The sequence below is a fragment of the Telopea speciosissima genome, chromosome 7 (genome assembly GCF_018873765.1).
Source record: "Telopea speciosissima isolate NSW1024214 ecotype Mountain lineage chromosome 7, Tspe_v1, whole genome shotgun sequence".
NCBI lineage: Eukaryota > Viridiplantae > Streptophyta > Magnoliopsida > Proteales > Proteaceae > Telopea > Telopea speciosissima.
The window spans coordinates 46,033,967-46,057,035 of NC_057922.1; the positions used below are offsets into that span (position 1 = coordinate 46,033,967).

The 23,069-nt window shown below is 40.3% G+C and overlaps 1 protein-coding gene across 3 annotated transcripts; it reads right to left on the bottom strand.

Annotated features, from left to right (window-relative positions):
* Positions 1-244: 244 nt before the first annotated feature.
* Positions 245-22,951, bottom strand: LOC122666541 (binding partner of ACD11 1-like). Of its 3 annotated transcripts, none has more exons than XM_043862554.1 (6): positions 22,799-22,951; positions 16,512-16,595; positions 15,421-15,524; positions 15,266-15,341; positions 15,054-15,137; positions 245-921 (listed from the first exon to the last, which is right to left on the bottom strand). In XM_043862554.1, the coding sequence occupies exons 1-6, from the start codon at positions 22,802-22,804 to the stop codon at positions 343-345; spliced, it is 933 nt and encodes a 310-aa protein (XP_043718489.1). In that variant the 5' UTR covers positions 22,805-22,951; the 3' UTR covers positions 245-342. The 3 variants fall into 3 exon arrangements, with proteins under 3 accessions (XP_043718489.1, XP_043718491.1, XP_043718490.1); XM_043862555.1 differs by having other exon boundaries at positions 247-918; positions 22,799-22,950; XM_043862556.1 differs by lacking the exon at positions 16,512-16,595 and having other exon boundaries at positions 246-921.
* Positions 22,952-23,069: the final 118 nt, after the last annotated feature.

A 23,069-nucleotide genomic window follows, 5' to 3' on the forward strand; every position in this document is an offset into this window, starting at 1 on the left:
CTTTGTCAGGAAGGGAGGGAGACGAGCTTTAAACCAGGCAGTTGCAAATCATTTCCAAACTTTTGAAGTGTGAATTGTCAAAAGATTTGTAACAATTAACTAGGAAGCTATGTGGATTTCCAAAGGTCAAAATAGGGACTCCCAAACCATGGTGAATTAATAGGAAGAGGAGTCCCAAACAAAGAGTGTCAGGGAAGGCGAAAGTCTTTAAATGCATTTATTTACATGGTCTACATTCTACAACAACTAAGCACTCTATCAAATTCAATCCAACAGAAGAAAACAATATACAAGAAGTGGGAAAAACTGAAAATCAAAATATAAAAATATAGAACTCAGCAATCATATGATGCCGAGCTTACCTTCATCGGCTGCATCGATTGGCACCATTGGGGGCTCCCCTGTTGAAGGCTCATTGAGATGGAGAGAGGCAAAGTCATTAACAATCCCTGTTCTATACCTATAGATAGTCTCTTTCTTCTCTTCCTCAGCTTTGTCAACCTTCTCCTTGGTAGTCTGGCTCAAATCCTCAGCTGCCTTGGCAACCATGCTTAAGGCACTTGACACCCATGATGCACCAGTTGAGATGTAGTGGTAGTTCATCAGGGCTGACCCTGCGCTGCTTGCCTTCTGCTCAGCCAATCCAATGGCTGATCTTGTCATCTCAGACACCTGGAACCGCTCGTCCATCTCCTTCATCTTCTCATTGACCATAGAAGTCCCAATGCTTATCTTTTCCCTCAGGCCCATCCTTCTGTCAAGGGACTCAACAGTATCAGAGGCATTCGACATCAAGTGATGCCGTTCATCAAAGGCCCTTGCCTTGTTGAAGGCATCCTTCCCCAGTACAAAGCCCATAGCAAGCATGCTGGTCACGACATCCTCGGCCTTCTTAACAGCTGAATTGGCATTAGAAGGCTTCTACCATATAATAAAAAATTATTAGAATGAAATTGCTTTAAAAAAAGAGGAAAACAAGATTCAATCTTAGCCAGACTATGTCTGTACAAACAAATCATAAAATCTATCAGGGGTGTTAATGTGGTAATTTACTGACAATAATACACCCATTAAGAACAGAACAGAACATAAATCAATACAAACTTCAGTGTCCTCTTCTCCTCTGGTAAGATCAACATGGACAAATTACAAAACATGATTTCACTTATCCAAAAAATCCTGATTTCTTTTAAAAAGCTTGGTACATATTTTACCCAGAAATTTTTTTATTTCAATCCCAAAGTGGGTCACCAGACATTTGGTGGCAAGTATAATCCTCATGGAAGCATGAAGAGGTTGCCTGTTTATTTGATCTATGATTGGTGTGCATTGGATTACGTTAATAAACAAAAGATGCTTCTCAAATTGAAAGTTTGTCAGTACCAACTTTTTAATAGCATAGCCAACATGATACTACACTTTTTTGGTTACGATCTTTTCGACCAGAAAGTTTGTCAGCAACAACTTTTATAATTCAATAGATTAAAATCCAGGGTACTTGGTGGTGGAGTTAAAAATGGTCAAACGAAAAAACAGTTGATTGCAACTGCAGAGTCAAGAAAGACGTCAAAAGCTTCAAATTTCAACAATATAGAACATGAATGGAATGTTGATCTACAATATAAGATTTGGGCCATTCGGCAGACAACTAGCTGACCATTCAATGGGATTGTGACCAAAATGTGCGACATGATTGAAATCAGTGTTAAATATGAATTTCAACAAACTGTAACAATAAAATTCAGCATTTATCTACAATGAACAACTGGCTATTAAGTCATTTTAGAATAAGTTGTGGTCATTTTGCAAAGTGATGAGATTTTATTTATTTAACCAACACTAACTCACTAAGAACAGAAATGGTCATAAGAAGAATGATTTCACTTTTACTATTAACAGTATTCAAGTTCTCCCCTGGAGTCTGGGTTCACGAGTCAAAGCATATGCAAAAGCAAGCATTATATCGTACACAGGCCCCGCTGTACAAGTCAGATATTGACCATTTTGCCCCAAAAGTCAATACTAAGGAAGCATTCTAAAATTTAAATATGGTTAGAACTAAATACCATACACCAAGAGAAACTTCCGAAACTTTGAGAAGAAAGATCTCCATCTTCAATTTTAGCAGGACTAGAACTCCAAAATAAAACAAACAACGGGTCCTTCACTTTTGGTCATAGTTGTCAAGGTGTCACCTAGACATCTAGGTAGCCAGGCTTTTTCTTGGGGTCCAAGATGACGGCACACCTTGTTGACACATTGACGAGTTTACATTGATTTATGTTTATTTTATTTTTCGATGAATATGCTTATACTATATCCTATGCTCTATTTATTAAATGTTGGTTTTCTCATAATAGGTCATTACTAGCATAATTATATCATATTGCACTGATATGGCTTCTATGTTGCATATAAGCCTAATTATATAAATTATCTTTGCTACATTACATATACTTATATATTGCGCACCTAGGCGCTCCTCCAATGCCTTGGGTCGCCTAGTCGCAGTCACAACTATGCTTTTGGTACTAAAACACATGCAGAACCTTTTTGTGATTTTATTTCAATTCAAAGCCGTTTTTGTTTTTGCCGTAATATGTTCACATTTTCTATAAAGAGTTCTTAGGAAGTAATTCAGGAGCTTCCTTCCCTTTTGGTAGTAGTCCAGTTAGAGAGGAGAATGGTAATAATTCTTTTCACGAAGGGAAGTTAGTTAGGATTTTTAAATGAGAGAATTCCAGCAGGAGATATTCTTGTATTGGGTTAGATATTTAATTCAATCTGAGTAGGCAATTTCTATTCAGAATAGGAGTTTGACTGGGCAGGGGTCTCTATAAGTCAACTGAACGAAAATAAGCCTCATCCCAACTGAATGGGGTTGGCTTCATGAATCCTGTTTAGACCAAGGTTTTAGGTCTCGGTTTTGCCACTGGTTTCGCCAGGCCATGAAACCGAGATATACTGAGATCTCGGCGAGATCTTGTGTTTCTTTTTCTCAACTTGATGGTTGGTTTCGGTGGCCATATGGCCAAGATAGGGGCTGAAACTTGGCATTCCCCCTATTTTAGGCCTTCTAAACACAGTGGAACCATTAGTTTTAACAAATTCAAACCCAAATGGTACTTTGACTACGGACCCTAAGTTGACAGTCCACAGCGTGCGTGAGGTCTACCCTAGGCTATTCCAAACAATATTAAGAACTCATATAATAAAGTAGAGGTGTAAAACAACTTAAATAAGCCCTAGGACCTAAAATACATCAAACCATAAACCATTTAAGCCTTAGGCATCATATTCATATTTCATAATCATACATAGTGATGGCCTGATGGTTCGATTGTTTGTTCATAATTGTTAGAAACTTAGAAAGAGACATAGTCACATAAATTAAATAAATACAAGCTAGTACTGAAATGAGTGTCAGGCCGGATCATCAAAATGACCACGTTGTTGTTGTTGAATCAAGCTCTACTCTGATTGCATCACAAAGGCTGGTCATGACATATGATGGTGGAAGTAATGCTCAAAATCATGCATAATAGCCCTATAAATCGAGTCATCAGCGTACTAGAGGTACCCTAACCTAGGGTATATATCTCCGAAACATAAGGAACTCAATCGAGAGCCACCGCTACTAGATGGTGCCCGCAGAACTAGAACCGGAACCGACATGTATGGCTGGGGGGCAAGACCCTAAAGATCATGTTTCTATGAAAAAATAGTTTTTGAGATGAATACCAAACAATGTTCTTGAGATGCAATGCAGCTTGAAGATGAGATTTGCAGCTTCAATCTTCAATGAATCAAGCTTTAGTTGGGACTTGGAAGTGTGATTTGCCAAAAAAAACTGAAAAAAGTACCCAAATATGGAGTTTCCCCTTCACAGAGACAAGACAGGAGAGAGATAGGCGAGAGGGGTCAAAATCTTGACGAGACTCGGTATTTTTTAAGCTTTAAGATGGTCTGGTTCGACCGATACCGAGATATATCATGAGATCTCGGCGAGTGACCGAGATCTCGGTCGAGTTATTGCATGATTCCTGTATCGCCTTCAATCTCGACTCGACAACCTGCAAAACCGAGATAATAGTGAGATCTTGGCGAGACCTCGCCGAAATCTTAAACCATGGTTTAGACCCATTTCAGTTGGAAACCAACATGTCTATCCAACCAATCTCCAGCTAGTCTCAACAAGAGTTCTCAGTTTTATAAGTCTCAAGGTGAGAACCTAAGCAATAGGAAGGAAACAGGTCAGATTCAGTACAAATTTTCGCTGACCCAAACGCGAAACAACGATCAGCCTAACAATCCACCCAACCTAAGACAATCCTGATTCGGCAGAGAAGAAGGTAGAATAATTTATGGTTGGCAGACAATAATATAAAGGAAAAATTTCTATCACTCCCCTAAACTTACACTCTATTTACTCAAACTCCCCTGTCAAAAGTTTCACCTCTGATTCCCCCAAAAAAGTGAACTCTTACCTCTTCTTCTCCCTTGTTATCTTGAAATGGCCAAATTACCCCCTCCTAACGACCTTTAAACCGATTCTCATCACCTTTCTCTATTTTTTTTAATTGTTTTTTATTTTGTTAATTTTATTATTTAATCCTCCTTTTTTAACTTTATCTTCTTCTTCCGAATGCATCCCTTCCTCTTCTGATGCATCGCATCCCACCCCCACCCCCGCCCCCGCCCCCACCCCCACCCCCATTAATGTAGTCCTAGATAGGTAGGAGACCTACTAGGAGCCAGACAACCAGGACCTGTTAAACTGTGGTTCGATGGGGGCAGAATTGAGGTTTTAGGTCAATTTTAGGGTTAGGGTTAGGTCAATAGGGATGTATCTTATATGGTAAAGCTAGGCAGGTGTAGGGGAGTCTAATGAGCTAGGTTTTATAGGTTTTGGATGGTTAAAAGTAGGTAAGACGGATTTGGGCAGCAACTAGGGTTAGGGTTTTGGGTTTTGGAAAAGATTTAAGTGATGGAATCTAGGGTTTAGAAGTGGAATTAGGGCAAGGGCTTCAGGTCGAGTTTTCTAGGAGTAGAGAGGGTCACCCGGCCAAGGTATGGAGGCTGGATGTGGTTGAACTGTAATTTAGGGTTTTGGGTTTTAAAGGGAGTTGAGGGGAATTAGGGTTTAGATGATGGGATGGGGCTGAGGTTAGGATCGAGTGAAGGGAATGCTGTGAGGGTACTATGGTTGAAAATTGGATAAAATTTGATGGTGGAATTGTGTTGGACAGAATTGTGAAGGTTTTGGGTTTAATAGATCGATAGGTTTTAATGGTGGATGACAATGGGGATCGATGGGGCTGGGTTTAGAGGATTAGGAGAAGAAGGGGAATGGCTAATAATATTAACCACTTACTTGGAGTTGCAGGTTTCCAATGGCAGCAGCTTGAAGACAAGTAGCAGGTCCTCCGATCTACAAGATGCAAGGAGTCCACTGGAGATCCACCAGTCCCTTCACCTTGATATGACTCACATGGCAACACTCAATAGAGCAAGGCAGCAGCAAGCAAGAGATTGATTTTTGAATTCTGAATTGTGGGGAGCCTCCCACGAACTACTTTATTTATAATATGTCCAATGGCCTAATTCCTATTCAGCCTAGGCGTTTGATCACTAGGCTGACTCCTCATACAAAATACTCCCTCTAAAATTAGTGTAGAGGTGTGGACCCTAAAATATGACTTAAGTTAAAAAAGATTTTATCCTAAGAGAATATTCTAAAATCACTTAAATTGGACCAGTGGTTCAACTGGTTCAATTTAAAACACTAAAACATGAAAATAAATTAAGTATTGGGTTAATCCCGTATGCAACCTATGTACCCATATTTTAGGCCCATTAAAGTGGCCTATTACATAGAAAACCCATGGGATCAAAGGCCCAACATGTCCATAACCCAACCCTAGACTTATTTCTAGGGAAAGAAGCTCAATTTGGTGATAAACCTACATCACACATCCCTGCTGCAACCCCGCGGCCACCCACACACACTCTTCAATGGTTTCACCGAATTCACTTGGTGAGACAATGACTAAGATGATCTATGATTTTGTACACCTGAATCGAAGAGACTGGTCAAGAGGCGTGGGTGAGATCGAGAGAGAGGTTCCATTGCCAATTTTCCATTCATGGAGATCTAGGATCCAAGATTACAATGCACTTTTCGTCAATCAAAACTAAAGCCAGTCGATCATTCAAAACAATATCCACCTTAATACTGCCTTCAACAACTGGAACATTTGCGCTTCACTTTTCAGACAACAACAAGTACAGCAGCAAGAGAGAAGCAGAACAGAGCTACTTACCTCTGCTAGAGACTTTTAACTCCATCCCCAAACTCACTCAAGTCCACTCTCACCTCTTCAAATCTGGTCTTCAAAATAGCCCCTTTGTCCTCACCAATTCGCTTCCACATTCTCCGACCTCAACGTTATCCTCTATACCTTGTGCAGTTCTACAGAAATAATATTCCCTTGTAACAATAATTTTTTGCCTATTCTTTTTACATAGCATATATTTGAAAAGCAAAACTATGAAAAGAAAATCTAACCACAATCTACGACTAAGGGTTGCCTTAGATTCCAAATAAAAGAGGAAAATGAAGTTGAGAAGATGAGAATCGAGGCTTGGATTGTAGCGATATAATATATCGCCATGGCTTGCTAACAACAAACAGAAGCTTCAACCTGTCCTGTTGCTGTGTCGGCATCTGCATCTCTCTCTTCTTTTGTCTATTTCAGTATTTTTGGATGAGATTTGAGAGGGTACAAATTGGAGCTGAAAAAAGGAGGAAGAAACGGCATCACATTACATCAGCCCACACATTTACAATCATGGAACCAACAGGGCAGTGGGCAACTCTGCATTCCTAAGAGCATGTCTTCCAAGATTTCATGGAAGCCTTCATATTTCTGCTCTATAAAAATGGGATTTTCAGAAAATTGTCAATACGAAGAATCATTCATCCATTCATCCATTCCCTTTCTGATGTAGATTCTGGCTAGAGGAAGAGACAAAAGACTCATCGAACCAGGCCCCTTTTTGGGCCAGAGATGGACCAGCTCGAGCCAGCCCAGCAGGACCAACTCGAGCCAGCCAAGCAGGGATCTATTTTACCCCACGATTGTGATAGGATCCCCCTTGACCAGTCAAAGATGCTCCATGATTTTGTTAGGATTTTTCCTTGACCAGTCAGCTAGGAATGGTGCACTTAAGTAGTTTCTAATTTATTCCTTGCATGTGGCTGAATTATAAAGGCAAGTAGTTTTTATTTAGTTACCTTCTATTTTAGTTAGGATTTAGCAGTTTCTATTTTACTGAGTTTCTACTTTCGATTAGTTTTTATTTTGGAAAGTTTCTATTCTATTGTAAGCTTGCCTAAGCTATTAATAGGCATCACATCTTAATGAAGGAACACAATTTGAGAAAAGAATCTTCTGGCCAGATTAGTCATCGAGTATGGGAGTGTGGCTGTTGCTGTTCTTCAGTTAAGAGGATCGAACCACCTTGCTGCTGCTCTGCAATCCCAGAATTGGTGCTGTGAATTGTAGAGATCAATCTCAACAAGTGGCCAACAGTTCTAGCAGATTTTTGGAGCATACAACCTCCCAACCATCATCTCTACTCGACCCCAGTTTGAGAGGGTTCTGCGGACTGGTTAGGCCTGTAGGCTACAACCTTCGAATTTGGGAAATCTCTCACATCTTCCAAATCCACCAGCACAATTTGCTGAGACTTTCAGCAGAGGATCATCTCCATCCCTTCTTCACTCGATCTGCACCTCAAGTCCAGACCTTTTTAAGGGCTTTTTCACAACCTTCTATTTTGGTAACTCTTTGATACCTCTACATCAGACCATCAGAATTGAACCAATTTTGGAGGCAAGCTTCCCCCTACTGTTCTCTACACTCGATCCAAGTGGGGTGACCATCACTTGGCTGGTTTGATCATAAAACTCTAAGTTTCTAATTGTGGTTCTGTTCCTATTTGAAATTTTGTGGGTTTTTTGGGACTGGTATTCCAGTCTGACATTACTTTCTCTCTCTTTCTCTCTCACTCAGGAGTGGGGGTGGGGAAGGTATTTGTAGGGTGGGGCAAGGTGGGATTTGTAGGGTCGGGGTGGGATGGTCGTCGGGTTGCAGTAGGGGTGGGGTGGGGTGGGGATACGTTCAGAAGGGAGGATGCTTGGGAGGTTGAAATTGCAAGGGTAGAATGTGTAGCAGTGGTGGGGCTGAGTATGTAACACGGGTGGGTTCTGGTGGGAGGGGGCAAGGTAGAATGGTGGGCTGCGGTAACAAGGGAGGGAGGCGTAGGGGTAGGGATAGGGGGGGCAAGGGTGATCCTAAGGTTGCAACAGGGGTGGGGTGGGGGTGTGCCAACGTGGTTAGAAGCGGAGGATGTATTCCGTGGAGGAGGAAGAAGAAGAAGACGACAATGATTTAATGATAAAATAAATATAACAAGAAAAAATAGTGTAAGGTGATGACAACCGGTTAACAGGTCATTAGGAAGGGTAATTTGGCCATTTCAAAATAATAGGGGAGAAGACGAGGTAAATGTTTAATTTTGGGGGGGAATCAGAGGTAAAATTTCTGACAGGGGAGTCTGAGTAAAATAGTAAATAGAGTGTAAGTTCAAGGGAGTGATAGAAATTTTCCCTAATATAAATAACCTAATAAGAGAGTAACTTTTAGAAGAAAAAAAATTTAGGGGGGAGATGGAGTAAGTAGATTTTATGTAATAAGGGTATTTTAGGAACTAGAACATAGTCTAGTTGTCTTATATTGTAATTTCTCTTTTTTACCTTTTACCTCCCTAGGGAGGTTTATGTAATTCCTTTCATCTTATTAGTGAAGTAATATAGGTGTGGTAGAGATAATTCTCCAACACACAACATTGCACCATCATCTCTCTTCCCCTTTTCTTCTTCTTCTTCTCCTCCAACCTTCTACTTTCATCTTTCTCCTTGTTCTCTTACATTCTAACTTCCAACTTGGTATCAGAGCGCACATTGTTAGTTTGAGAGTCATCCTACAAGCCCTTCACCTCCTTTCCCTCTCTTTGGACCCCTAGGTTACAAAGGGGTTCCAAGGAAGGGGCTGCTATGTGAAATCATTGAAGAAATCATGTCAACACATCATTGCACCATCATCTATGTTATAGCAAACACCAACCAAAAACCCAAAAAAAGAAACAAGAAATAGCAAGAGGACACAGAGATATAACGTGGTTCACACACCAGTATGGTGTGCTACATCCACGGGCGAAGGCGAAGATGATTCACTATGCAAATCGGAGAAAAGATTACAATGGAGATCTCAAGAACACCCAAAACGGCGCTGCTGCTCTCTCTCAGAAACCCTAGAACGAAAAACCCCAAATCTTACACATTTTTACAATAAAGCGGGTAAGGAACATAAATACTCCTCCATCGGATCCAAGTCGATCCATCAGGTCGCCACCAAAAATGTCGGACCGGGTCATTCTTCGAAACGGGTCAAAGAATTCAAGACATACATAACAAATCTCCACCATGGCTTGAATTCTCCTCTAACATGCAAATACATAGCTGAAATCTTCATCTTCTCCAATAGCCCTTCCAAAAAGGCTCAACTCAAACGTGGCAAACTCCAATCAAGTTCAAGCAATGCTCGAACTTGGTAGCACATAAAGGCTTTGTCAACATATCAGCTGGATTGTCTTCAGTACCAATCTTCAACACTTGAATATTGCCTTGAGTAACTATCTCTCTAACAAAATGATACCGAACATCAATGTGCTTTGTCCTCTCATGATACATCTGATCTCTAGTCAAGTGAATAGCACTCTGGCTATCACAGTGGACAATAGTCACATCATGATCCATGCTGAGCTCTCCCAACAAACCTCTAAGCCAAATAGCTTCTTTAACTGCCTCAGTCACTGCCATATACTCTGCTTTAGTAGTAGATAATGCAATTGTAGCCTGTAAAGTAGCTTTCCAACTAACCGCACATCCTTTAAGAGTAAATACATAACCTGTGAGTGATCTCCTATTGTCAAGATCACCTGCATAATCTGAATCAACATAACCAGATAAGCTGTCACCATTCCTTCCAAACTCCAAGCAAATACCAGAGGTCCCCTTCAAATACCTAAGTATCCATATCACTGCTTCCCAGTGAGTTTTACCTGGACATGACAGATACCTACTCACCACACTAACTGCCTGTGAAATGTCAGGACGTGTACAAACCATAGCATACATAATGGAACCAACTACACTAGAGTATGGAACATGTAACATGTACTTCACCTCTTCATCTGTCTGAGGTGATAGAGCAGCTGAAAGTCTAAAATGAGATGCAATAGGAGTACTTACAAGTTTGGCATCTTTCATGCCAAAACGCTCCAATACCTTCTCAATGTATTTCTGTTGAGATAGCCACAGCTTCCCTACTTTTCTATCCCTCTTAATTTCCATACCAAGAATCTTCCTTGCTGCCCCCAAATCCTTCATCTCAAATTCAGAATTTAACTGTTGCTTCAACCTATTAATCTCATTCATATCTTTGGTTGCAATCAATATATCATCAACATATAACAGCAAATATATGAATGAGCCATCAAAGAGTTCTCTGAAATATACACAACAGTTATGTTGGCACCTATTGTAACCAAAACTTGCCATAACAGAATCAAACCTCTTATACCACTGTCTAGGAGACTGCTTCAAACCATAAAGAGACTTCTTCAATAAGCATACATGGTCCTCCTTACCCTCAGTAACAAAACCCTCAGGTTGATGCATATAAACCTGTTCTTCTAATTCACCATGCAAGAATGTTGTTTTCACATCGAGTTGCTCCAACTCCAAATCATGCACGGCAACTAAAGCAAGCAAGACACGAATAGAGCTATGCTTAACAACAGGTGAGAAAACATCATTAAAATCAACACCATATACCTGACTGTAGCCCTTTGCAACCAATCTTGCCTTGTACCTAGCACTTTCAACACTTGAGGTAGATTCCTTCCTTTTGAAAACCCATTTGCAGCCAACAATTTTCTTCCCTCTTGGCGGCTTGACAAGCTCCCAAGTCTGATTTTTATGAAGAGATTCAATCTCCTCATTCATGGCAATCAACCACTTTGTGGAATCAACTGAAGAAATAGCTTCTGAATATGTTGCAGGCTCACTATTTTCAATTGTATCTGCAACAGACAATTCATAAGCAACAATTTCAGCATGCCCATATTTTTGTGGTGGTCTAACATTCCTTCTTGGTCTATGCTTGGCAATGCTATACCGCTCTTCTTCTTGATCCCCTTGAGCTTCATCTTCTTCAGTGAAAGTAGGCAGCTGAACTGAAGTAGATTTTGATTTGTTTGAAGATGGACCATTAATTTCAAACTCCACCTTCTCCCCAGAATTTTTCTGCCTTTCATCATACTGAATGTGAGTTTCTTTCCTAGGATGCAACATAGCAGACTCATCAAAAGTAACATCTCTGCTAATAAGAAATTTAGGAGACTTTGGATCAGGGCACCACAACCTGAATCCCTTTACTCCAGATCCATACCCAAGAAAAATACATTTCTTGACCCTAGATTCCAACTTCCCATCATTCACATGTGCATAAGCAGGACATCCAAAAATCTTTAAATTTGAGTAGTCTACAGGCTTACCTGATCAGACCTCCTCTGGAGTCTTGCACTCAATAGCTGTACAAGGAGACCTATTCACCAACCAAGCTGCTGTGTTTACTGCTTCTGCCCAAAACTCCTTGCCCAATCCTGCATTTGACAACATACACCTTGCCTTTTCTAACGAGGTTCTGTTCATACGTTTTGCAACTCCATTCTGCTGGGGTGTCTTCACAACTGTGTGGTGTCTTGCAATCCCCTCATTCTTGCAAAACTCATTGAAATCACCTTCACAGAATTCTAGGCCATTGTCGGTTCTCAACCTCTTAATTTGCTTCCCGGTCTGTTTCTCAAGCAAAATTTTCCACTGCTTAAAAGTAACAAATACTTCGTTTTTGTGCTTCAAGAAATAGACCCAGACCTTCCTAGAAAAATAATCAATGAAAGTGAGCAAATATCTAGCACCATTCCCCATGGAGGGAACCTTGGAGGACCCCCAAAGATCTGAATGAATGTAGTCCAGAGTTCCCTTGGTCTTGTGAATAGCAATACTGAAGCTGACCCTCTTCTGCTTTCCAAACACACAATGTTCACAGAACTCCATTTTACCTGTACTCTGACCACATAATAGACCTCTTTTACTCAACGATGCCATCCCTCTTTCACTCATATGACCCAATCTCATGTGCCATAAATTTGTAGCATCAGACTTAGACATAGATAATGAAGCTGCTGCAATTGAACCAGTGACTGTAATACCTTGCAACACATACAGACTACCAATCTTCACTCCTTTCATCAACAAGAGAGCACCCTTACTGATCCTCATGACTCCACCTTCAGCTGTATATTTACACCCATTTGAATCAAAAGTGCATAAACTGATGAGATTCTTCTTCAAGTCAGGAACATGTCTAACATTAGACAAGGTTCTGATAATGCCATCATGCATCTTAATTCTGACTGTCCCCTTTCCAACTATTTTACAAGAAACATTGTTGCCCATCAACACAACTCCACCTTGAACTGATTCATATGTGGAGAACCATTCACGGTTAGGACACATATGGTAGGAACACCCGGAATCAAGAATCCATTCATCATGTGATCTGATTCTGTCATCAGTCACCAAAAGCATCTCAGAATCATTCTCATCTGCAGCAATACTAGCCTCTACAGAGCTTTCTTTCTTCTATTGGTTTTGGATACCACCACTTGCCTTTTGCTTATTTAAAAGCTTGTAGCATTCAGATTTAATGTGCCCCTTCTTCTTGCAGTAATTGCAAGACAAATTCTTGTGCCTAGATTTTGATCTAGCCTTCTTCTTGTCACTGTCTGAACCTCTTTCAGAAGTTCTCCCTCTAACCACCAAACCAACACCCTCTGATTTACTTAATGTCAACTCATCATCAATTTCCTACTTGCTTAGCAGATTCGTTTTAACATCCTCAACAGAGATGGTCTCTCTACCATAAATCATGGTGTCCCTAAAATTCTTATATGATGGAGGCAGAGAACATAACAGTAACAGAGCTAAATCTTCATCATCAATTTTTACATCTACTGCTTTCAAATCAGTAACAATAGAATTGAAATCAGAAATATGGGATTTAAGTGAACTACCTTTACCCATACGAAGGGTATATAAACGTTGCTTTAATCTCAACCTGTTGGTGAGAGATTTGGTGAGATATAGGTTTTCCAACTTCACCCACAACTCAGCAGCCGTCTTCTCTGAGAGAACTTCTTGCAAAACATCATTTGGAAGACATAACTGGATAGCCGAAAGGGCTTTGATATCCATCTTGTTCCACTCCTCCTCGGATATAGTTGCAGGTTTCTTCGCCTTTCCAAATAGGGCTTCCCTCAAGTCTTGCTGTGTAAGAACAGCCATCATCCGAACTTGCCATAAGCTGAAGCTAATGCTCCCATCGAACTTGTCAATATCGAACTTCGTTAATGTAGGAGCCATGGATGCAGTGATCGAAGCAACCAAGAGCTCTGATACCAGTTTGTTATAGCAAACACCAACCAAAAACACAAAAAAAAAGAAACAAGAAATAGTAAGAGGACACAGAGATATAACGTGGTTCACACATCAGTATGGTGTGCTACATCCACAGGCCAAGGCGAAGATGATTCACTATGCAAATCGGAGAAAAGATTACAATGGAGATCTCAAGAACACCCAAAACGGCGCTGCTGCTCTCTCTCAGAAACCCTAGAACGAAAAACCCCAAATCTTACACATCTTTACAATAAAGCGGGTAAGGAACATAAATACTCCTCCATCGGGTTGCCACCAAAAATGTCGAGGGCGGGTCATTCTTCGAAACGGGTCCAAGAATTCGAGACATACATAACAATTTATCTTCTCCTTTTCTTGTTCTTCTTCTCCAACCTTCTACTTTCATCTGTCTCCTTGTTCTCTTACATTCTTTAACTTCCAACTATAAGAAACTAGAAGAAAGGAGCCGATATATAGGCTATAACTAATCATGTTTCAATATAACCTGAACCCACCAGGGTCAATAAAATACACCAAAAACAAGAATCCCCTTCCAATTACATAGCTACTCCTGCTATGTGGCAGCTTAATTTGCACCAATTCAACATGGAAAACTTCAGCTGAAAAGGAAAGTTTGGCTAAATGAAGCTATCCTGTCTCTATATCAATATGTATACTCACCTAGCCAAGCTCTAAACATACCTTGGTTCTGCTCTATGGCAACTTAGTTGGCACTAAGCATAGAGGTCACATGTCCATGTCACACCATCATAGTTTGAGGTATCGGATAGGATCGGCCGATTTTGGCCGGATCGGATCAATATCAGCCGAGACTGATCTCGATACCGATCCGATCCAGCTGTACGAACAGGGGTAAAAATGTAAAAAAATACTTTTTTTTATAAGAAAACAGGAACAAAAGTGTCATATTTGCCCGAGTTTGGACGATCCTGATCCGTATCGGCCAATCCGATCCAGCCGATACCGAGATCACGAACCATGCACACCATACTCATGAAAATTTCAGCAGAAAAGGATTTTGCCTCGTCGAAAAATAATGCTTTAAAAATGGTTGAAAAGTCAATCCTTGATAAAGGGTCTGGCAGTCAATAATACAAAGAAAACGGATCAGTACTTAGTAGAGCATACAGTTGCACTGGACCACAAATTTGACATGTGGTGTACCCAATACCTGTTGCCTATCCAATAGCAGAATGGCAATATCAACCCTCCATGTGGCTTAAATCAAGGGAGACATCAGGTACTTGGGTAACATCTCAAGGGGAAACACCCCAAATGCCTTGTACATACAGGTTGAAATTCCCTACTGCTATAACAATTGAGGAATAACCATACTTGCAAAATATATAAACAGAGAATTTTGACAGAACCACAGAATTACCATGTTCTCTGGAATAGCTTCAGGGGGCAGCTGGTAATTCTCAACCGGTGTTATATAGGCAGGAAGATCATAGATGGTGGCTCCCTGCATGAATTTTTCAAAGACAGTCCAAACAGAAAAGATTCAGAGTGTTTAAATGTCAGTACATGATACCCTAAAGGTTTAACCCTCTAAATCCTAACCACTATTCCTATAATAGACAATTTACTTACCGATAGAAGAACGGCTGTGTCTGCTCCCTGCGAATCCTTGAATGTAACATATGCAAGCTGAGAACTTTCAGATTCCCTAAAATTAGGTGATGCAAGTTTTCTTCAGAATTGAACTAGTAACAAACCAGTTAGCAGATACATAATAAGAGACCAACCTTTGCATCTCAACATATTGAATATCACCAGAGAAAGAGAAGAAATGTTTGATGTCCTGCTCTGATACAGCCAATGAAATATTGCTGACTTTCACTGTCCTTGTCTGTAACAGGAAAGAGCAAAATAGTGTATGATGGGCTGTAATTTCCCAACAATTCAAAAGAAAAATTGCAAATGAAAATTCATCAATAAGTATGTACAAAGTGTGTTGAGAACATTAAAGTCAAAATTAGGATCCCAAAAATTAAGGAAATAATAGCAGAAACACAAGTCTGACAAAGCCTAGCAGCAAATGAAAACAGTCTGAATGACTGACACATGCTTACGACAAAAAGGATTAACTACAACATCAGACTGTAAACAGAATTACAGTGATAAAATAATTTGATGGGAAAATATACCTTGACCTCCCTTCTTTTAAGAAAAAAAAAAGTAATTAATGGAATCTCCCTTGGTAAAAATTAATTAATTAGGGAACTTAAGAATGAAGATACCCAGATTTCACCTTCTAATGATTCCATATACGTCTATTAACTTTTTTTTATTTTCCACTTTTCACCTTTGTTTGGTCCCATCTATATGACTTGCTCACTACCCTCCCTTCTCTAGTTATTAACTAATGGTAGGGTCTGCAAAAAGGGTTGAGTTGAACCAAACTGGTAAAAACTGAGGGGGTAAGAGAGAGGAAAGAGATTTCAACCACCTAGTTAATGACTCTTTATAACCTGTAACCATTTTAGAAGTAACATGGGCATTTTGTGACAGATGCCCCCCCCCCTTCTACCCCCATTAGAAAGGGGACGTTTAGGTGATTAATTCTTCCTCTTTAGAGCTCAATTAATTGTTTTTAAGTGAGGAGATTATATTAATCACCTTTTGAAGAATGGAGATCAGGACAAATTTCCCTAAATTGTCTCCATTTCCTAGACCATCGTCTTTCTTTGCACATCATTATGATTAGTTGATCACTGGAGTTTTGAATCTGCAATTATTTTGAGTAAACAGATAGTGCACCCCTAGTGGAACCCAGCTTGTAAGGATGTTATAATCTCAACTAGATAATGGAATTTCAATTAAATTTTTATCTCACATCTGAAACATTGATCGTCCAATTCGATGTAATGGTCAATGGGGGATCTGAACCTTTGTTCGGATCACTTTGATACACTGGGACCTGCACATAACATGCCAATTAGGTGCTTCTTGGGGAGAAAAGGAAAACCAAAAGGCAAAAGCAGTCAAGCAAAATATATGTTAATAGAACTACTTCAAAATTTCAATAATGACATAGACGTATGTAGTTTGCTGTACCCAGACCAAATATAGTGAATAAAGGTAGCATGCAAAAGAAAATGACAGCATTAGCCAAAGGGTGCTTATTTGAAAAGACATCAGTAATCATGACGGTTCAAATTGGAAAGAGATAGACATCAGTGTTAGGGATTTAAGTCCTATAAAGGATTAAGTAATTAGTTTCTATTTCATTAAGGTTCTAGAATAGTTTCTATTTTGAAGAAGACTTAAGATGCAAGGGATTCTCCCTACCATATATAGGAGTTTCTTTTATTTCCATGAAGTTTTAAAAAAAGAATAGGGATTATACCCACTACGAACAATTTGAGAAATAATTCAGCCTTGATCTTGTTAGTAGTGTTAGAGATGGAGCATAGTTTTGTGGAATTCAAAACTGCTCTAGTGTGGCATGCAGTAGGGAAACCTTGGTGGGAGGCCAAGGCTGGAGTTGGTAGGATTCCTTCTCTGCAGTTAGGTGAGCAAGGAGAGCAATGATTTGAAACTTTAATGGAAGGAGAAGAAGAAAGGATATGTTGGGGAAACCTTGTAGTTGGGAGTTTAGTTAATAGATTACTGTTTTTCTATCTGTTTAAGGTATGATATCTACTCCTTTCCATATGCATTGACTGATTATGCATCTGTTGTTGCAGTGCTAGGAGCCAAACTGATAAGGCTTGAGGTATGTCATCTACCAGCTTGTCAACATTAAAGATTAATTGTCTCACAAATTCAATCACTTTAACGTCAAGAGGATCAAGATTCAGCTTCAAAATTTAAAAAAAAAAAAAACATGACCCTTGAGCTGAAAAAATTGAGATACCAAAGGATGGTGATTATGAATCATCCGACAGACCAATCTTCATAAAAAATATATCTCATTTCCATGAATCTATTATAAATTATGCAACATCAATGGGTCATTTTATGCTGATTTTTTTTTTGGGGGGGTGGTAAATGAATGTACATTCAAGAAAGCCCAAAAATTCTTTCCCCTTAAAAAATAGGGGAAAAAATAAGAAAAAAAAAGGAAAAATAATAAACAAATACAAGGAGAAACCTTCACAACAAAATCAACGGCTTATCCCTACAGCCGAAACAAGCTAGAAGGAAAACCGAAGAGGAAACAAAAAGGACAGAGACTGCCTCTAGAAACAACCTAGCCAATCGGGGCAAGCAATAAGATGATCAAAAGTACCCCACCCCTTCTAACCACCATCAACTTCTTCTTCATCGACATCAAAAAGACATCCAAAAATCACCCAGTCACTTGGACCTACTCCTAGTGACCCTGACCGACTGGGGTGGATGAGAAGTAGATGGACCTAAGATGGACTTTTGCCCAAAATCAATCTTTGAAGGCATGGGAGGAATCACCCAGATCCCACGACGATTCTTTGTAGCAATGGAGGAGCTCACCCAATCCACATGCTGAGACTTCCTTCCAACTTGCATGGAGTTGGCATTAACATGAGTCGTACCCATAGAGTACCTTCCAACCGCACCTAGGTGCAATTCTGTTCTTCACTGTTACCACCTTGACAAGGGTCCTCATTACTCAGTTCCACGAATAGGGGTCCTATGGGAGGAAAGAACACTGTTGAGCGATTTGAATCGTCCTCCCCATTAGCAGATGGAATGCCTTCAAGAATCTCTTTAACATGACAGTACCAAGCCTCACCTATAGGTGAGCTCAATTTGGATGACTCATCCTCCGTGGTGTCAACCACATCACCATCTTTGCTGGCACCCCTATCTCCATCTTTATTGGCCTCTTCTCCCCAGCCACATCAGAAACCTGATTAGAAGCTTTTAAATTTCTTAATTTGTTACTTCTTCTGCAGCCAATGCCATCTTGAGCTGCCACATCATCCAACCTGTCCTCACTCCCACATTATTTTCTCCATGCTGGTTTACATCAGGGTGCGACAGATTGGGGTTTTTACATGAAAAGGGCAAGCTACCATCTTCACTAAACATCACCTACCTCAGTCTTAGCTAATTTCGAAATGTCTCTATCAAGGACAAGGCCTTCCATCTGTTCTTCAACTCCAATAGCAGCAAGGTGTTCCTCGTCCAGCTCCCTTTGAACTGCAAACCTTCTACCATTACCCAAAGTAGACCCTCCAATTGAACGAGTATCAAGGGTGCAGTGTTGCAACATAGGAGAGGAAACACCCCCTATATCGCATTTTGAATATGAACTTGATATGACTGAATTGGGGCCTACTTCAACAACTCCACAGCAACCCCTTCCCCTTGTTTCACAAGGTCATGTTCGCCACCACTGCAAGTTTCCTTCTCCTTCTCCGGAAAAATTGGAACTGCATCTCCTTCTCCCAGATGCTATCTGAGAATGATTGATTTGCCATTTTTCCTATTCCTTCTCCCCCTCAGTTGCTGAAAGTCCTTCACACCTGCAGAAATTACCTCCTCATTTCCTATGTCTTGAATGGGGGCCTTAGTCACACTGTCAAGGATGGGACATTGGTTATCAGCATGCTCAAAGACCTTACAATATGAGCACCGGGCAGGCCTCCAGTCATACGTCACAGATTGGAAGAATGGCCTACCACCTTCTCCTTGAATAACAACTGATTCAATCAACTCTGAATCAGCTGAAAATCCACGCACATTCAGGCATAAGACAAACTTCCTTTCAATTTAGTGCATTTATCAGTGAATAATGGATTCTCAATGACGCTTCCTATTCTACTCAAGGCCTCTTCCGACCAAAGATGGAAAGGTAGTCCCGGTAAGTTCACCCAGATTGGGAAGGAAGTCAGGGAAGCCCTAGACAAGTCCAAATGGGGGGGGGGGGGGGAACCCAGGCCTAAGAACAATAGGTTTACACTGAACATACCGCACACCTCCTTCAAGTATTCTGAATTTGTCATCCTCGGAGGAGAGTTTGAAAACAAAAAAGCCAGAATCCTGCAAACAATACTTCGATTCCCCCAACACAACATCATTGGTTTGTAAGGGAGTTTTTCACAGCCAAAAAAGGTGGTCTCTTACCTAGGAATTGGCCCACTAATATGTTCTCCAAAAGCACCATCTCGGATCTAATTACCTCTGTCGGACATACAACTACATGCTTACCATCAACTAGACAAGGCTCCACAAAGTGAAGGAGCATTCCCTCCTCGTACTCCTGGATTCTCAAGAAGAGATATTTCCAACCCCTAGTCCTTCGAACCCCTTCATTATAAGAGTATTTGATGTAGATTCTGGCCAGAGGAAGAAGCAAAAGACCAATCGAACCAGGTCCCTTGTTGGGCCAGAACTGGACCAGCTCGAGCCAGCCAAGCAGGGACCAAAGATGCCCAACGATTTTGATAAGATCCTCCTTTGACCAGTCAATTAGGATTGGTGAACTTTAGTAGTTTCTATATTTATTAATTTCTAATTTGTTCCTTGCATGTGGCTGAATTATGAAGCCTAGTAGTTTCTAATTTTAATTACCTTCTATTTTAGTTAGGATTTAGTAATTTCTATTTTTATTGTAAGCTTGCCTAAGTTATTAATAGACCTCTTATTGTAATGAAGGAACACAATTTTGAGAATAGAATTTTCTGGCCCAAGCTTGCCATCGAAGTATGGGAGATCCACCTCGTTTCAACAGCTGGGATAGCTGTGGGTGAGAAACCCAGGCTGAGAGAGTCATTCCCCTACTCCCCCCCCCCCCCCTTTCTCTTCTATCTTCTCCTCCATTGCAATCTATCCACTGTTGTGTTGCTGCTGCCCTGTGATCAACACAAGTACTGGGAAGAACCATCAAAGACTGCTGCTATTCTCCAAGTATATACAAAGCTGTTGCTGCTGCTGTCCTGCGAGTTGACTGTTACTGCAACTTCAGAGCCTCATAACTTCACAACCTTACATCACAATCTGCTGGGTTTTGAAGCACACCATTCCCCCCACTTGATCCTCACTTTCAACCCATTCCACAGGCTGAAACCTTCTAGTTTCATTAACTTCTATTTTCATTTCACCCCCATAACTTCACTTCTGCCCATCAAAATTACACCAAACTTGCTGCAAGACATCACCCCTGCAAACCTTACACTCGATCTTACTTGGAGCCCAAGTGCGGTACTGGTTTGCAAGTTATCTCCAAACCTTTTAATTTGGGGTTGTCTTCATATCTCAACTTCTAGCCATCAGAATTGGCTAAAATTTGGAGTGCAGCCCCTCTTCAATCTCATCTCCATTCAACCTGAATTTGGAGACTTTCTACAGGCTGGTTTGATTTTTATCCACTGATTTCTACTTTCTAATTTTGTGGTTTGTTGATAATTGGTGATCTGGACATCCTATTCTATCCCAGTTTGGAGGGTTTGCTGAATACCCTAGGACTTGCACTTGACCTTGCTATCAGCCCTATTGAGTGGCTGGATTTTTGGGTTACAATCGAGGCCTTACATCTGAGTTTCGGCCCTTGCTTAAATCCTGCTGTTGGGGTTAATATTAGTTGACCGCTGTGAATTATTCTGGGTTTAATTGGGGCTGGGTTAACTCTAACCTAGCTTTACATTGGTATTCACCACCAGTTAATGGAATAGGATGAGGGACAGCCAACTCCTTGTCCCGAGAGCAGTGAGGAAATCTGAACTCCCCTTCCTCCAGAGTTTCTTCTCCCTCCACGGTTCTCATTTCAAGAGTGTCCAACAACCCATCTTCAACAATATCAACACCACCATGAGAATCTGGGCTCATGACATGGATCAACTTTGCATTGGAACCTCCAACAGACAAGGTATACAAAGAGTATGCACTCCTAGATTTTTTCTTAAAACTGTGTTGGAAACTCCAAAACCGACTTGGGGGCTTAATGAGATAGCCCACAACTCCTTTGAATCCTAAAAGCTTGGGAGTTTTTCCCTATTAGTCTTTTGATTTACTCTCTTAGTTCACCAGATATGGGAATGGTTTTCCACCATGAACTGCTAAAGAGATAAGACTCAAGTAGTTGTTCGCTTTAATGTCTTGTTGCTCAACATGGATTATCAGAGGATTGAAGGACTCAATAAGTTGTTCTTATGCTGATTGTTAATCTTAATTCAACCCAATCCGTGGTAAAGCTCATTAAAGGAGTTTGGAAAGGGTTTATGTTATGACACTGAAACAGGTCAGTTTGCTTTTGTGATCTTTTATCGGTTGATAATCTGGTTTTGTAATCTAATTAAAGGAAAATTCCAAACCGTCCCAAAAGGAAGGGGGGAAAAAAAAGTTTAAAAAGTTCAACCATTTTCCACTATAAACTCCACAACGACCCAAGACAAGAGCCACAAAACACTCTGGTCGAACAAATGAAAGCAGAATTGTAAAAATGAAATCCAATGCACGGTGCAGAAAACGAACAAAAAATAGAAAGAAATAATCACACAACCACAACGCAAGGATTTACGTGGTTCGGCAAGGTGCCTACGTCCACGGAGAGATGAGAGCAGTTTTCACTAACAAAGGAGAAAAGATTACACACTCTCTCCCTCACGCCTCTCTGTGTTCACAAAGAATTCCCATAATCCTACAAACCCCTATCGCAACAAGAATATCATCAACTCCATTGAAATGACTAAAGCCAGTGATCAAATTACTATAGATAAATTCCAGATCAAACCAAAAGCAACAACGGCATCCTGATGCGCCTTATAAACGGTAACAAATCCAAATGATGAACCAGAGTCTAACAAGTCTAAAAATCAAGAGTCTGGGGTTCACGCCATCCCTCAATGACCAAACAAGAAGCAGTTTCATTTCTGGATTGGCAATGACCATTACTCTTAGGCTTACCCAGAGAACGGCAAAAAAACCTAAAGAGCCTAGACAATATACATTATATATTCATATGTTGCAGATCCCCAACAATGTACATTACCAAACAAAAAACTTAAATAATTTTAATAAGAGAACAATGAACATTAGTAAACAGCATTTCAATCCAATGCATCAGTTCGCATTAATGAAAAAGAACCACTATTACTACATCCCAATTTAGAAGCTAAACAGACCTAATAATCAACTGATTTCTGGACTAAAATTTAACTCTCAACTTCATGAACAGTAATAAGATCAATAACTTACCGACATTTGAAATTGGTTAAAGGAATTCGCAAGAAAATGATAGATCTCTGAAAAATTAGAAACCAAATCTGAGAACACTAGGAGAGAAAGATTTCCATGAAAGAATTAGGAATGCAGATGATGGAAAATATAACAATTACTGAAAAAAAAATGAGATTGAAGGAATGTAACTGCAGATGAGTGAGATAGATGGATTTCAGTTTCACTGACAGCCACGTCAGGACCAACTGCTCGCAGCGGGAAGTTCTCGCGCCCTCAAAATGTTCGTAAA